The sequence below is a fragment of the Monomorium pharaonis genome, chromosome 11 (genome assembly GCF_013373865.1).
Source record: "Monomorium pharaonis isolate MP-MQ-018 chromosome 11, ASM1337386v2, whole genome shotgun sequence".
Taxonomy (NCBI): Eukaryota; Metazoa; Arthropoda; class Insecta; order Hymenoptera; family Formicidae; genus Monomorium; species Monomorium pharaonis.
In genome coordinates, this window is record NC_050477.1 from 15,856,838 (window position 1) to 15,869,933 (window position 13,096).

At 35.4% G+C, this 13,096-nt stretch overlaps 2 protein-coding genes across 4 annotated transcripts in view; both read left to right on the forward strand.

The window, feature by feature from the left end:
- The window catches only part of LOC105835982 (sphingomyelin phosphodiesterase), a 31,859-nt gene extending 30,656 nt beyond the window's left edge, over positions 1-1,203 (forward strand). For both annotated transcript variants that reach the window (XM_012679695.3, XM_012679694.3), the window contains one exon: positions 277-1,203. In XM_012679695.3, the coding sequence (XP_012535149.1) occupies positions 277-346 (70 nt within the window). In that variant the 3' untranslated portion in view covers positions 347-1,203. The remainder of the gene's footprint in view (positions 1-276) is intronic.
- Positions 1,204-4,199: 2,996 nt separating this feature from the next.
- On the forward strand, positions 4,200-12,623 carry LOC105835961 (probable RNA-directed DNA polymerase from transposon BS). Of its 2 annotated transcripts, none has more exons than XM_012679654.3 (2): positions 4,200-4,753; positions 4,813-12,623. In XM_012679654.3, the coding sequence occupies exon 2, from the start codon at positions 8,438-8,440 to the stop codon at positions 9,569-9,571; it is 1,134 nt and encodes a 377-aa protein (XP_012535108.3). In that variant the 5' UTR covers positions 4,200-4,753; positions 4,813-8,437; the 3' UTR covers positions 9,572-12,623. The 2 variants fall into 2 exon arrangements, with proteins under 2 accessions (XP_012535108.3, XP_036149761.1); XM_036293868.1 differs by having other exon boundaries at positions 4,201-4,753; positions 4,813-4,953.
- The last annotated feature ends 473 nt before the right edge of the window (positions 12,624-13,096 follow it).

Consider the following 13,096-nt stretch of genomic DNA (forward strand, 5'->3'; position numbering starts at 1 on the left):
ATTTTTACATGTACGAAAAGGATAATCTCAAAAAAATCTTGATTTTCTTTTTCAATACGCAAGGACTGATATTTTTTATTTTTATCAAACTTGGCAGCTGAAATGACAAAACCCATCAAACACCGAATATAGCATACATGTAATGCAACACATGTATGTGTTATGTATTTAACATTACATCTATGTTATATTTGGTCTTTTTACCCGATGTGTATAAATAAATACTACATGAATATATGAAAAACATCGCGTAATAAAAACTTTTTCGGTTTACAGGATGTCTGTGGTCATGGCCATCCCCAGATTTGCGTACAATTTACCAAAGTACGTCCTAGGACTGGGTTAAAACAAGGAACGGACGCCAAGTGCAAATATGTGACTCAACTTGTGATGTTAAATAATTAAAAATACTCACGATAAAGCGCGTTGTCGCAATTAAAACACGGCTTTCGGCGCCGTTGACAATCAACGATATTCATCAAAAGATATTCATAAATATCACGTTCAACTTGCAAATTTTGCAGAATCATCTCATACACAATTCTTCCAATCTCAAAAGAAACTCTGGAAGAATTACATTAAAATGAATCATTTCTATGAGAAACCCAGCGAGAAACGATAATGAATTTGACATCAATTCGACGTCGAATCGACATCGAAATGATGATTTCGATGTCGAATCGATGTCGATTCGATGCACTATTTCTCACTGGGAAAGAATTGATCGATAAATAAAATAATTAATCTGCTTTAAAGAATTAATTTTCCAATTCTTAAAAAGTATATTGACATGTTTTAAAATTTTTAAGATACAACAAAATTTTATTGTTACACCCTAATTTTGAAGATTGAATATCAGAACTTTATAAAATAAATTTGTTTCTAATGATATATAATTATATCTATTTTTTATATCACATGATTTTGTTAATAAAATAAATATGTACGGAAATTTAAAAAGACATTAACTAAAAAAATATTTTATGGTATAACACTTTTAAATATTATTGAATATAAAATTTGTTTTTATTTAAAGAAACACAATCGCAACCCGCTTTCGATTGAAGATTAAATTGTTATAATTTCAATTTTTAATACTCAAAATGTGCAAAAAATATTTTACATAAATAATACGTGAATTTTATCAATTTAGAAATAAACCATGTACAGTATGAATAGAAATAATACGTTCGATAAATCCCACAAATCTGAGTTCAACAAAAATATGACGTTTTCAAGCGTTTTGAATTCTCTAATAAATCTTGAGTAACATAATTATGTAAATATATGCACATATCATGATTGAACAGATTAATTTTCTTTCTCGATACTCGTTATAATTTACAAACGATTAATTTATTCATCAAACGCACAATAGTTCCATATGACATCACCTCATTTATACATCAATCGACTTCGATCAAACTCTGATTAATCTAATTGGCGATTGTGATTTATTCCGCACAATTATTATTTTTATCTCCTTATTATGAATCTCAAGCAACAAAAGAATTAATAATTCTATCTACCTTAACGAACTATTATAAGCAGGGTTGGTTGATATATTTTTAACCAGGACCCGGACCGAATCGCAACTGGTATCAATCGGTTCTCGTTTCTTTTTTTTTTGTGATGCAATGACTTTATGAGAACAATTCAACTCAAACTTTGTTCACTCTACACACTCAATTATTTAAATTATTATTAAATATGATTAAATACTATTAATTATTTTTATTATTCACTAAATGATATTAAAATTAAGAACCGGAACCTAAAAAATTTAATATAAATGGTTTTCAGTTTTATTTGTCAAGAAATTGAAACCGTTACACTGAAATTAAAGCTATACAGTTTTCAAATACTTTATTAAACCGTAACTGAAAACCATAATTTTATTTCGTTCCGAGTCCTTGTTTTTAACTAAATTAAGTTAAAGTTAATAGTTTATAAAATTAATTTAATTACATTAAAACGTAAACAAAAAACTAATTTAGTTAAAAATTACGTTAAAATTAAATTAAAAATTGATTTGAATTGATTTGATATTAAATTAGAAAATTTAAAAATACTTTTTAAAGTTAGATCACTCAAAATAATTATATGGATCAACAAATAAATTTAATATTTTATTTGTAAATTAAGTTTTTACATAAAATAACAAAAAAATATTTATGTATTTCTCTTTTATAATTTTTTTTACATAAATTTTTAACTTGGAAAAAATTAATAAATTAAAGTTTGTGTTTGAAAAATAACTGATTAAAATTAAAAATAAAATTATTTAAAATTAACAAAATTAAATTAAAAGTTATTGATTTTTTAACTTAAATATTTAACTTTTAACTTTTTTAACTAGTTCAATCCTGATTGAAATAATGTTTGAGTTGTGATTATCGACTAAGTCAATCGGAATGTGATCGCAGACGTTATTAATAATCATATCTCATGTTTACCGTTTATATGCTTTTATTTTTACACATGATATTGTATACGATACTTATACGAACCAAATTAAGTTACAAGTTGACCGCATTTGTCGCTAAACGTGGGATATGATTATACGAAAATTCCATAATCTCCACGATTCAGAGACATCTAGAAAATGAAAGCGAGAATTAACAAATCGAAACACGCAAATGTTCTTAGTGTCTAATATTTTGAACAATCAGCGACGTAGTCCAAAATGTGTTGACTACTTCGCTTGTTAACATAGTACATCATACGATACAACATCGAAATAAATTAACAAAGAGATGCTAGATTAAGTCGTTTTCAAACTCAGCAATCGCAATTTATTGACGCAGACTAAATAGTGTTGATAGAGATTAAAAAATAATATTCCTAATATTCCAGATTCAGAAATAGGATTATTTCTGCAAAATGGACAAACATATAATGATATCCTAGATTGCAGAGAAATCACACGGCGAAATTTAGTGTATATAAAGAAAAAAAATTATTTATTCACAAATAGTTGTTTTCGTTGACATTGTTGTTTTATATTAAACATATTTTGATATATCCAGTCTTTAATTTCGTTTCTATTCCTTGGTACTTTTTGAAATTTTCAGATCTGTTTAACATTAATTCTCATACAAAACAAAATATTTTATGAACATCCTAGAATATTCTATGAATATCTAGAATACATTCATAGAATATTCTAGGATGTTCATAGAATATCTTGTTCTGTATGGGTTGTTCACAATTATAAATATTATATTATATTATGAACCATGCTTTGTATTACAAAAAAATATACATACTATTTTTAAAAAGTTTGGTGCTACAAAAAATACACGTGATATCTAAACAAATTTTTTCAAAATCTAGTTAGTAAAAATTCGAACCTTACTTAGCAGAATTTAAACCCCATTTAGCAGAGATTTAAACTCAAATTAGCAAAAACTCAAATCAGTATTGTGCCGTATATTTCAAGGTTATGTCTACGCGAGTTTTTTTCATGTTGTTTACTTATTGCTATACATATATTTACAAAAATCTTTTTTATGAAAATAGTGTAAACCTGTAAACATTTAAACTATCGTAAATTTGATAATACAGAACAATATAAAAAAAGTAAAAGTTTAAAAAATTTTAATATCCTGCTTACCCTAATTAAAATGTCTTATTCAAATAGCGTTTCGCATTTACGAGATTTTATCATAAATTCTGCTTTGCAAAAATCTCAGATTGGATCGTGGCTAGTGCTTTTTAGTGCAATATTGAGAATAAAACCATGAAATCTTGTATGCCTTTGAATCCGATAACAATTAGCAGAAGAAGTAAATCTTTTTTAATGCGAGGGTTTGCATTCATTTGCTTATTGCGATTGAATGCGAAGAATGTTTAGAGTCAAATGAATTTTTTTGAATACGAGAGTTAATATTTGAAATGAATTTGATCCTTATTCAAGCAGAATTCAAAAAATATTTACTTAAATATCTTTTGAATTCTGTTAAATTCTTTTTTTTGCAAAATGTCAATATTTTTTAATTCTTTTCAATCTGACGTTTGCAGGAATATTTGATTTTAATTTGTATTATAATAATAAAAATATAATTTTAAAAATTAAAAAGTTGCAGTAAATGATATCAAATTTTCATATTACGTATCAAGTTCAAATAAAAGTTTTTATTTATTTTCTAATTTGTTACACACACACACACACACACACACACACACACACACACACCAAGTATTCATTATACAATTTTATTATGCTTCAATAAAATTGACACAAAAAATTTAATGTACGTGCTCCATTGAAAAGATGAGATGAAAATCCAGATGGTTATCCAGATGTATGTGGATTCCTATGGATTTTAGATGGTTTTGTATGGTTCTATATGGAATTCATATATCTAAAATCCATGGGAATTGTTCCGTTGGAACACAGACAGAGCCATCGCGATTGACTGCGTCAAGGAAGTCGTTCAAACTTGTCGCGTTACGCGCCAAAGCGTGTCATTCGTGGACGCAATCGGTCTCCCGTAATCACCCGATTTTTCCGGACATCGCGCTCGGAGACACGAAGCGGGGAGGGGAGACCCGAAGAGAAGCCGGCAGGCCCGGCACGTGTCGGCCGACCCTCTCTTCTCCTTCGGACACCGAGCAGTGCAGTCGACTTCTCCGACAAGAAAGATTAATGTACATGGATAAACAAGACAACAATATGTTAAAACCTTCATCATCTTTGAAAATTACTTTTGAAAGCAGCTTGCTCCCGGAATTCTTATATCTTTACAAAGTACGACACAGAGTAGTACTATTTATAAATAAGGTTAAAAAATGTCATAATTGTTGCAGATGGGGTCATACATCTGTTATGTGCAGAGGAAAACTAACATGTGGAAACTGCAGAGAAAGCCATAATACTGAATCTTGTGATAATATATTACCAAAATGTGTAAATTGCGGAGGAGATCACAACACGAAAGATCTACAATGTCTTTCTTTTCTATATTATAAGTTGGTCAATTACGTAATGGCCTATACGAATAACTCGTCGCAATTCAATGTAAAACGACTTATCAAAAGAAGAAATATAACGGATTTTACGCAAGTACCTAGTCTATTTAAATCCCTTACCTACATGGAATGCTCAGAAAGATTGGGAAGTTCTCCCTATAATGGATAATAAGTCGAATAACTCCATGCCGAAAGTTATATTATGGAAATAGGATCATGGATTAAATTCTGATAGAGATAATAACAAAGTCAGGGAAATAGAGCAAAGAAAACATAGACACGACAACACACAGTATGCTATTCATCAAGAAGTACATAGCAGAAATCCAAGCATAGAATTAATAGGTAATGCCGGCCCATCTATACCTATAAAACTCAATCTTAACCAAAGAATAAGAACGGTGAGTTCCCGTTCGCTCTCAATAGGATATTCAAGAGAAAATAATCCGATTGAGGTAGAACAGGAATCCTACACAACGGCTACATCTCAAGACAAATCGGAAAATAATAATTATCATATAAAAAAAATTTAAATAAGGAAGTAATACTAGCGGATATCAAGAAATTAATTAATTCACAAGAGTCTAATGAAAATAAATGGGAAGAATTAATGTACTACGTCATGGCATTGACAAATGTTGAAGGAAAAAATTGATCTATGATCTGAGTCTAGCCATTTAAAACTATCATCTATAGTACCAATAGATATCAAAGTATTTCAATGGAATTGCAGAGGAGTTATCGAAAAAAAGAATGAGTTATCAAACTTATCACTAAACTTTGACGTTATTTGCTTACAAGAAATGTGGCTTCATCCTTGTATTAAATGGGAGATAAACAATTTTTATATAATTAGAAATGATAAAGAACAGGATCAGTTTGGAGGTGGTACGGCTGTATTAATAAGGAAAAACTTGAACATGAAAGTCTTTAAACTAAATCTACCGAAATATATTTGGGCATTGAACACACCGCAGTAATGTTAAATAAAAATGGAAAGAATAGCAATAAAGAGGTTTCAATTGTATCATTGTACAGACCTAACAATCATATTAATATAGAAAAATGGAACAAACTTTTTAATATACTAAATACACTGTCGCTAACCTACGATATATGTATATGTGGTGATTTCAACGCACAAAATACAAGTTGGAACTCATCTATCATTAGTTCGACAGGCAAAACCTTAAGTGAAGCTATGAATCTGTCTCCATTTATGTTTCTCAACAACGGATCGCAGACCAGAATCTCAGCAAGTGCCAACCATTACAGCGTACTGGATCTTACGCTTGTTTCGGGCAATCTTTGTTCTATCTCTTCCTGATCAACCTGGGCGGACCCATTAGGAAGCGACCATCTCCCAATAACTTTCAATATAATTGTCAATGTTAATAAAAAAGACAACTAACATTCTCCGAACATGAAAAAACTAGAGGTAAACTAAATTTGTGTTATATGGTGTAACCGTCGCTCGCGAGCGACGGCCAACTTCGCCTCCGTCCCTGGTCGCGGCCCTGAGCCGCCCGGGTGTCGGGGCGACTATCTTCGTGAGGTTTCCCGACGTAATACTAAGTTGGGCGCCAGGTACGTTAAGCGTACCACTCTGTGTGCACCAAATCGCAAACGAATGTTACGATACTTGAATCGCGGGAAAGACGGGCGCACGCTAGGCGACCGGGGCGTTAGCGGCTCCGATATCCAGCTGCTCAGCTCTCAAATGGCAGAGGGGTAGGTTCGGTGCGGGCGGGTGGAATCGGGAAGGCGAGAGAATTACTTACACGACACAAATGTAACAGAGAAATTAACAATTGTATTTGACCGTAAGAATTACAGTAGTGGGCGACTCTGCAGAGCGGTGATGGCTCGCGCGCGTTACCAGCTGGCGACCGCTGGGTATCGAATATTGCGAGAACGGTATATTGAACGAGCGGGTTATGATGCGTACACGGGAACTCTCCGACTTGTCTACGCTTGATCCGGCGTCGTTGGTGGACGCCAACTCCCGCCAGGAGGACGACCTCGTCAAGGGCGAACGGGACGGATCGCAACTCCGAGCCCGCGCGACACGCGACGGACTCGTGTTCTCCCGCGCTCTAACGATTCTCGCGAATGATAAGCGCGATAATTATTATTTACTCGCCCGTCGGGCGATTCAAGACGATTGCGTCGATAACGATCGGAGCGCACTCACCGAAGGGCCCGCAATAACAGTGCGATCGACCCTATTATACAATATCAACGACTAAGTTTTCCAAGGCGCGACAAGATACAACGCGGGAATAACCCGCGACACGACGACCGGACGAAACGACGATTGACTCGGCTGCGGATCGGGACGCACACACAACGCGAAGCTATTATGAAATGTACAGCACGGAGCGGAATCACGCGGACGGGCGCGATCGGGCGAGACAACGATGCTCCGCTAAATCCGCGAGCTCGTGGCTCCAATAAATATGCCGAAAGATACTGCGATAATTACGCGACTTCCTCACGGCTCGCCCAACCCGCGAAATCGGTGGCTTTACAATTCGTGTGACGCTCGTCTCACCACTTTGCCTCTCTCCTGTTGGCCTCCTCCGGGTCGGGATGACTTCCGTCCCTGCGTCCTCTCTTACAGCTCGGCTCGGGATCTCGGAACGCACGCACAGTTTTAGTTTCTAAGTCCGCAGCACGAGTGAGGAATCCTGGATCTCGCGGGAGCCGCTCGGCGGCGCGCCCCACCTTGCCTCCGGCGCTCCAGGCCCTTATTGGCTGATTTCGCGAAAATCGATTTTCGCGCAGAGCGCGGTGCCCACGCTGTCGCCGGCTGATCGATCCACGCACGGCAGTCGATAATTATGGGCCCCGGGCACGGGAATCCTGGCGCTTCTTTACGCGGCCGACTCTTCTCTCCTCGCCCGGCGTATCCTCCGCCATCGGGACGTTATTTCCTCCTCGACGGGGCGTCGGCGGATCTTGAGTTGTCGTGATTCTTTCGCCGGACTTCCCGCGGTATCGGGTCTGCAGTCGCCCCGTCGGGATGTCGGCATCGCGCGCCGTCGCTGGGTCCTGAAAGCATGATTCAGCGGCAGTATCGGAATTCTTACATGGCACAAACGGTAGGCAAGATAAGGGCGGCATTACCTGCGAACCCCCGCTTAGAAAGAGTCTTCTTTGACTACCTCGTTGTCTGTTCCTCTGCAATCTCCGGGAAGATTTTCCGTTGAGACGAGACGTCCGAAAACTATAACGAGATCTTCAGAGCCACCGATCTCCGCCGCACCCGCGGTATAACGCTCGCAAAAATCTTAACAATTAATTAGATGGACAGCACGTGGGACGTCACACATACAAAAGTACAAGAGAATACGCTTTTGCGTCCGCTCCCGAGCGGGAGGACGCAGGGCCCGCGTGATGTTATTGCGTAAGGGCCCTCAGGGCCTGGTGACGGACAGCAGCCTGCGGCTGTCACGTCACAATGGATAGATCAAGGTTCCAGGAATTAATGTCAGAAGCTTTTTCTACACCTCAAGAATTTAGTCAATCAGGAGCAGATCTATATAAACAATGGAGTGACAGAGTTATAAATAATGCGATTAGATCTGGAGCTCGTCTAACGGAAGGAAATGGTACTATCAAATTTTTCAATAAAAAAAAATGCATGTTTCAAACAAAAGAAATTAAAAGATATAGGAAGACAACTAATAAACCGTGGTGGGATGCAGGATGCACCGAGGCAAAAGTAATAAAGAGAGCAGCCTTCGATAACCTCAAGAAGCATTATTCAAGATTAAATCTCTTGGAATACAGGAGGATTGCTGAAGAAACAAGAAGAAGAATAAATAAAAGGAAAAGTCAACATTTTAAAAAGTTTATAAGTGAATTGAATCCGACGGTTAGAGCTAAGGAATTTTGGTCTAAAATCAATGCGTTCAAAAAGTGTGCGTATCTAAACCCTTTAGAACCTCCGAATGAATATAAAAAATCTAAGATAGAGGATGTAGTTAATACGGTTGCCTCAATGTGGGTCAATGATTCTTTTCCAGAGATGAATCACTCAGAATATAATCAATTATTTGAATCCTTATTCAATTTGCAAGAAATTTTAATAATAATTAAGAATCTCAAAACTGATAGTTCTCCGGGGCTTGATTATATAAACAACCCAGCAAACACAAAGTTACATGTAACGTGCTTATTGTTAGTTAAAACACACGTGTTATATTACTATTACATTGTTGAGTGGGAAATTACAACTAACAGGTACGTTACATGTAACTTGGTGTTTGGTGGGAATGGGTTATTAAGGATCCTACCACTATCAGCGATTGAATCCTTGTTAAACATATTTAACAAAATCGTTCAAGACGGGTCTTATCCAGCGGATTGGAGAAACATCGACGTTATGCTTATACCAAAACCAAACAAAATTGATTTTAGACCAATCTCGCTATCTTCTTGTACACTAAAGATTTTTGAAAAGTTAATACTCAAGAGAATAGAAAGATTAGTGGAGATAAATAACATTTTGCCAAGATCACAATTTGGCTTTTGGAAGAGAAAGTTGTGTGAGGACTGTATTTCACTTTTAAAACATATAGAGCTTTCTTAAGGGGCCACATGACGGGGGCTTTGCTATTGGATATTAAGGCTGTTTACGATAATGTTAGTCCTCAATTTCTTCTTTCTATAATTAATGGTCTCCCAATGCCTAAAAGTTATAAAATAGTGCTTAAAAACATGCTAAGTCCGAGGATAACCAATTTCTTTGAATCGAGTGTATACTATGGTACGAGATCAGTACAGAAAGGTTTACCACAGAAATCTAGTTTGAGCCCGCTATTGTTTAATATCTATGTTAAGGATATATTGTGGCATGTTCCATATAACTGCCAAACTATACAATTTGCTGCTGAGATAATTAAGAATTCTCTGGCTTCTGCTTTTGAACGCATTAGTGATTGGCTGAGATCTATTGGCCTGGATATGTTTATTCCAAAAACTCAATGTACTATCTTTAATAGGAAAAAAACATCCCCTATAACAGACAAACAGTTCCTGGAAACCACCGGAGTTAAAATAAAAACAGAAGTTAAATACTTGGGTATAGTGCTGGACGAGAGACTCAGATGGAATAGTCAAATTAAATCATTAAAAACCAAAGCAACTCGCTATATTAATGTTCTTAAGTGGCTGGGTGGTCCTTCGTGGGGCATAAGACCTCGACAATGTTTAAATTTTATAAATGCCACAATAGGAGCACAGGTTGAATGAGAGTGCTCTTGGTATATAAATGCAGCTTGTACTCATGTCATCACTATAGAAAAGATATTATGTCAAGCATATAAAGTAGCACTAGGTTTATCGAGATCTACCCCTAATAGAGTGTGCTAGAGTTTTGGAGGTCAGAGAAGTCTGTTGGGCAGAATTAGTGCAAAAACTGATAAATATATTTGTAAATAAATCCAACTCAATAATAATATGATTATAAACAAAATTAAAAACTTCTATATAACATCTCAGTCAAGGAAAATCGCGAAGAGAAATATCCCTTTTGTGGTGAAGAGATGGGATCAGTTAAGATTTTATGAAAAACACTTATTTAAATGGAAAGTTCACCCTGCGTACGCCTATCCCTTCGGTACCTCGGATGAGATTGAGATTGACCAAAGATCGGGCAACATGGCTTTATTGCAAAGACCCCAATAATGCTTTTGAGAATCTTATACATTTTTATAAAACCTCTTCAGATGAAGTCACTATATATACAGATGGCTCTCGTACGGACCTTGATGGAGTGAATTTTTTAGTGGGTTGTGCAGTGTTTGTCCCTGATCTAAATTACTGCTACAAGTATAAACTCAACTTTACGAGTTCCTTCACAGCGGAATCAATAGCGGTGTTTAAGGCAATTGAACTTTCGCAGAGAAACAACTGGAAAAACGTAAATATATGTACGGATTCAAAAAGCAATCTAGATGTCATCGGTTCTCCATCGGATGTGTACAAAAACACCATCAAAAAACTTAACCCCTGAATCGAAGACGTTAAACAAATGTTATATAAGGTGAAAAATGCAGGTAGTAATACCGTTTTACCTGGTGCCCGGCATACAAGAACATTAGTGGTAATGAGAAAGCGGACGAGGCAGCAAAAGATGCAGTGTTGATTGATGAGATGATGGATAATAAGATTTGTTATACTGAGGTTCTGGCATCATCAAAGAAGGCATATGCTTAGATAGAGCTGGATTATATGGCTAAAATCAATATAGGCACAGGAAATTATTATATGAATAATTTCACAGATATTAATATTAAAAGAATTTCGAAATATAAAATGAATAGAAGGGAACAGTGTATATTATCGAGATTAGCAGGTTATCCGTATACAAATGCCATTAAATTTAAGTTTCTTCGGTAGTAAGTAAATTTCGGTTTAATAGAATCACCTGAATGTAGTTGTAACTGTTCAAGACCTGAATTATATATTTTGGAGCTGCCCTAATTACGAGAAAACTAGAAGGGAACTGTATAATAAACTGTTTAAATATAATTGTTATGCACCTGTCACAGTAGAAGTCTTGTTATCCATGATGAGTGAAAGATTTGCCAAGACCATAATTAAATTCGTAATTGATAGTAAATTAAAATTATAAGTAGACTATTATAATATATATCTCTCTAGGGGACAGTGAGGTCTGTTTCTACATGTTTGAATTTAATGATCGACCCTTCCACAATTAAAGCAGCAGCCTTTCCTTTCCTTTTTAGATGGGCATAATTGCCTTGCGTGCCCCAGTGCGAAGCACTTAAAGCATGTAGTAATCACACCAAAGATTCAAACTCGAATTAGCAGAGACTCAAACCTTATCTAGTCGAGACTCATTTAGCAAAGATTCGAACCCCAGAGTTTGCTGTAGAATGTAGATGAATGACGGGAGGGGAAGAAAAATCTTCGCATGAGTGCTATTTTGAGGCCATAAAGTGTATGTGTAGTGTTTGTTGTATGAGAAAAGCGAGTGAGTATTATAGTAATAAAAATGGAATGTGGAGAAGGTGGAATTTATATATCATATTGGCTCCGGCCATTTTGAGGCCAAATGACCAAATATGAGTGGGAAGACCTTCCTTGCCCTCCTGTCGTTCATCTACAGATCTTGGGAGCTTTCCAGCAAGAGACACAAATTGACACAGCGGTAATGTTGTCCTTGTCCCTCACTGAATATCAAACAAAGATAGAAATACTGTTGTGTCAATTTGTATTGCTTGCTGAAAAACTTCCCTTGGTGGCCATCACCATATACGTAATAAGACTATATTGCTAACGTCGGACTTATCCTATAGGAGAAGTGGGTAAAATCAAAGAGAGATAGACGTAGTGAAAATCGTATGTAACATAGGCTGTTTTATAGCTAGGATACGCTAACGCTACACTGTGTTCCACTGTGTAACGTTTTATTGGAACAATTAGAACTCTAAACTTAGTTTCAGAAAACACCAGAGTGTGTTTGTATTCCATATTTTTACTCTCAACCATCTATATTTACATATAATAGTAAAATTAGAAAATCTCTTACCAATTCAATCAAAACTAACCACAATCTTTCTTTTAATTTGAAGATATATGTTTCAATATTTATAATTTTTCAACGGTACAAGACCTAATTAATATAACAGTTAATATTAATGTCTCATTAGATTATACTAAAAAGATTTTTCACCAAACAATTTTATTTAAACTACGTACTTTGTCAAATTTAATAATAAAACATATATTTATGATCGGTAAGGATGGCTAAAGACTCAACTTTCTAGGTCCTATTTATGAGTGATCTAAAACTTTGGATTTGTTATTCCTTTTTTTGTATCGGGTTTTTAGTATATCCTCAGCCTACACCATGTATTCTGGCTATTTAAACACTCTTTCTTATTGCTTTCTTTAATTTTAAATTATGTTATTAGAATTGATATTAAAAATTACTATTGGTAACACCGACATATTTTATACGCTCGTACTCAGCTTTTTACCGTGTCGAGCAGTGTAACACTGTGTCATAACCCAGCTAGCCAGGTCTGTTAAAATCACATATCGTGAAAGCTTTACAGCAAGGATTGTTTCAATTTTGACAACAATT

Bases quoted from the DNA above. Each gene is read 5' to 3' on its own strand.
- LOC105835961 (XM_012679654.3), top strand. From the start codon at position 8,438: ATGGATAGATCAAGGTTCCAGGAATTAATGTCAGAAGCTTTTTCTACA.